The sequence below is a fragment of the Nanorana parkeri genome, unplaced genomic scaffold (genome assembly GCF_000935625.1).
Source record: "Nanorana parkeri isolate BGI_ZX_2015 unplaced genomic scaffold, ASM93562v1 scaffold2706, whole genome shotgun sequence".
NCBI lineage: Eukaryota > Metazoa > Chordata > Amphibia > Anura > Dicroglossidae > Nanorana > Nanorana parkeri.
The window spans coordinates 91,919-95,864 of NW_017308974.1; the positions used below are offsets into that span (position 1 = coordinate 91,919).

Here is a 3,946-nt window from a genome sequence, read left to right on the forward strand (position 1 = left end):
CCATCTCTGCCCCAGGCTGTGTTTGAATGGATACTGCCCCCCCCGTAGGCGCAGGCCCCGGTAGTTCCCGCCACTGATCAAGGTGAGATTGATAACATGCCCTCCTCCGGAGCCTCCGAATCCCTGATGTCTGCTAAAGTAACCAGATTCACACAACTAGCTTCTCATCTCTGGCAGAGACATGACGGGTTTTGGGTGTTTTGGGGGAAGGACTTTTTTTTAAGACCAGATTCCTAGCAAACCGATGAAATACATAAATGGAAGCTGTAATACCTGTCAAATCAATTGTATTTCTATCCATCCAGTCCTGAGATTTACATAGTTCCGCCGCGCAGAACAGCTCTGCATGGCAAGGCAGGAGACCGGATTTTTCTTTGCTGCGGTAATACTGTTCTTGTCCTTCCCCAGCCTGTGACTGGACAGTGAAAGGAGAAGCAGCAGGCGGAATGAGTTCATCTCTGCTCTCTCCTCTTATCGGCATGCTCTTTGTTAAAGGAGAACTATGAGGTCAGTGTTTCCCCCATAGTTCTCCTTAGGGTAACGGGAGGACACAAACTAGCGTCCTCCCGTCACCCTAGGCTCAGTATATAGGGAGCTACAGCTCGCGGTATACTGAGACGCCGCAGCCGGAGCGGATCCCGACTTAGATGTCGAGATCCACACCGCTGCGTGAGTGACAGCTGGCTCTGCCTATGTAGAGGCAGAGCCAGCTGTACCCGCCCCCTCCCCCGTCCGTTCTGCCAGTCAGCGCTGGAGGATCGGAGGGGGAATCCAGCCCCTCCCCTGTCATGGCAGAGAGCCGTGACAGGATGGAGAGGTGAGCGAACGCCGGTATGTGTTCCCTCACCTCCCGATCTACTGAGCCGACCTGTGACAGTCTCATTGTCACAGGTCGGCTAGAACTATGAGGTGAGTAAAAAGCCCCTCCCCCCCTCATAGTTCTCCTTTAAGCACATAACCACTACAGCAGAACCGATTGGCTCCGTGTGCTGCGTTTTCCTCTCCCAGTCTGAACTCTGAATCTAATGATTGCAATGCTTTTATATCCGCCTGGCGTTCAGCTTTACCAACCGCCAGTGTAATGAAAGTGGGACTAAAAAGCCCCCCCATCCAATATTACAAGCTGGGTGATAAGGAGCTGCAGGTTGCTGTGACTCCCCCTACTGCAGGGATGTCCAAACTGCGGCCCTCCAGCTTGTGTGGCGGAACTACGAATCCCATGAGGCTTTGCAAGACTCTCACAGCCACAGACATGGCTCCTGGAGAGAGGTGCATCATGGGATTTGTAGTTTCACCCCAGATGGAGGGCCGCAGTTTGGACATCCCAGCCCCTACTGTCTCCATGACCATACAGGAAATTAGGTGAATTTTCCCCTATGGGGACACAGACATTGAAACTTGATGGAGATTCTAATCCTTCTCCATCCAAATTCATCTACTCGATCTCCGGTTAGAAATCCTTCCCAACGGGGGTCTCACGCAGCGACAAACCCGAATATATAATATATTGGCAGATAACATAATAGAAGAGGTTGGGCTCCGCCCCTTAGTTCCAGTGAAGGGAACTCTTAAGGCCTCAGCACACCAAGACATTTTGGACAATTTCATGCTCCCAACTTTGTGGGAGGAGTTTGGGGACGGCCCCTTCCTGTTCCAACAAGCAACAACCCCTAATATATAACATATTGGCAGATAACATAACGGAAGAGTTTCTTACTATCCGGCGGAGTCGTTGAGCTGATATTCGGATGCGCGGTCGTAGCACGCCTGAATGCCCGTGTCTTTCCACAGGCGCCCGATGATGTCTGACATCTCCTTGGGCATGGAGCCCTCATCAATGGTGTCTGCCAGATGCAATAGCTTGCGGGAATCGTCCTGGAAGAGAGAGAACGGTCATCAGCAGGAAGTTCCGCGCCAGCCACAGATCATCAGTATCATTGTTCGGATCAGAACCGGAATGTGATTTGATGTCACCGCGTGCAACATGTTAATGTGACACCAACTAAGGAAATGACGGGAAACACAGAACCTGAGACATCATTGTAGGCACCAGAGGAAGCCATAGAAACATGTAACTTATTACTTCTTGAGCTTGTGAAGTGCTCATACCTGTCTATAGGTATTGAGTTTGTGAAGTGCTCATACCTGTCTATAGGTATTGAGTTTGTGAAGTCCTCATACCTGTCTATAGGTATTGAGCTTGTGAAGTGCTCATACCTGTCTATAGGTATTGAGCTTGTGAAGTGCTCATACCTGTCTATAGGTATTGAGCTTGTGAAGTGCTCATACCTGTCTATAGGTATTGAGCTTGTGAAGTGCTCATACCTGTCGTGCAGGGTCACCATACTGGATGTTCAGTGTGTTCATAGCTCTAACGATGGCGAGCATGGACTGGAGGGTGTTTCCGTAAATAATGGTGATAAACTCCAGACATTCTTCAAGGGAGTAACCATCTTGGTGAATAATTCTAGAAGGAAAGGAAGGAACATTTAACCTCTTGCATGCTGCACTTAACATGAGAAGTATATCTGAGGACTGGTCCACTTTGTACCATGGCTGATAACATGAATGACAACAGATCATGGAGATATATACACTATATTGCCACAAGTGTCACGCTTCTCTGTCTGGCAATCCGATGGGCGTGTCTGGGTTTGGCGGTTGCCAGGAGAACGGTACTTGCCTGACTGCATTGTGCCAAGTGTAAAGTTTGGGGGAGGGGGGATTATGGGGGGGTTGTCTTTTAGGGGTTGGGCTCCGCCCCTTAGTTCCAGTGAAGGGAACACTTAAGACATCAGCATACCAAGACATTTTGGACAATTTCATGCTCCCAACTTTGTGGGAGGAGTTTGGGGACGGCCCCTTCCTGTTCCAACATGACTGCGCACCAGTGCACAAAGCAAGGTCCATAAAGACATGGATGGGGGAGTTTGGGGTGAGCCATTAGAGGGCGGAGCCAATCCAATACTGAACCCTACGGACTAAGACTGGGATGCCATTAGAGGGCGGAGCCAACCCAATACTGAACCCTACGGACTAAGACTGGGGGGCCATTAGAGGGCGGAGCCAATCCAATACTGAACACTACGGACTAAGACTGGGATGCCATTAGAGGGCGGAGCCAACCCAATACTGAACCCTACGGACTAAGACTGGGGGGCCATTAAAGTTCATGTGCCTGTAAAGGCGTCCCAATACTTTTGGTAATATAGTGCGTGTATATATATATATAAGGACCACAAAAGGAAGGGAAGCGGCTGGAATATATGTAAACAGTCAACTTACTTCATCTGCTTTACAATGGTGCTCTTTCCGGACTCACCAGCTCCTGTAAACATGCAGAACATGGACAATGGTCAGTTGTATCTTTCCGTCATTCCATACAGATCGTCTGTAACTTTTCTTTGTTACATTTTATATGATTTATGTACAAAAAAAGGATAAAAGAGCCTCAGCGCCTGTATGAGTCCAGTAGATGTTTATTGTATATGATCATGGAAGGAGAGCCCTGATGAAGGTTTCTAGCAATAAAACTCTTCCGGACTCATACTTGAGCTCTCTCGCGGACACTTCACTTTACACAGAGCTGCCTCCTGATTTTGGATTCCAGTCCTCACCTTTCTCCAAACTCTTTTGGTCCAGTGCCCCACTAACACGTCTCTTTATGTGACCTCTGGAAGGAGAATGCGTCGCTGCATGCAGTTGGCTTCGTGCCGATCCGTGTACATCACCATCAAGGGGTGAACGCACAGGACGCAGGGTTATCGCCATGGGATCTCAGTCTTCCGTGGGTTGCTCTTAAATCTCACGCTGAGATCTCCAGTATTAAACTTTCCGCTCCAGAAATTCCAGATACACCCAAATCCTTCAGCCATGTCCGCAGCCAAATGATAGCATCAACCCCCCCCCCCCCCGCAGGAGCTGGGGGGTGGTGAGAAACAAACTG

General features: G+C 49.3%; 1 protein-coding gene across 1 annotated transcript in view; it reads right to left on the bottom strand.

Moving 5' to 3' along the window:
- Positions 1-3,946, bottom strand: part of GNAT1 (G protein subunit alpha transducin 1) — an 18,080-nt gene that overhangs the window by 6,046 nt on the left and 8,088 nt on the right. The window contains exons 2-4 of the mRNA XM_018574064.1: positions 3,286-3,328; positions 2,326-2,467; positions 1,718-1,875 (exon numbers count right to left, since the gene is read on the bottom strand). Of these exons, the coding sequence (XP_018429566.1) occupies positions 1,718-1,875; positions 2,326-2,467; positions 3,286-3,328 (343 nt within the window). The remainder of the gene's footprint in view (positions 1-1,717; positions 1,876-2,325; positions 2,468-3,285; positions 3,329-3,946) is intronic.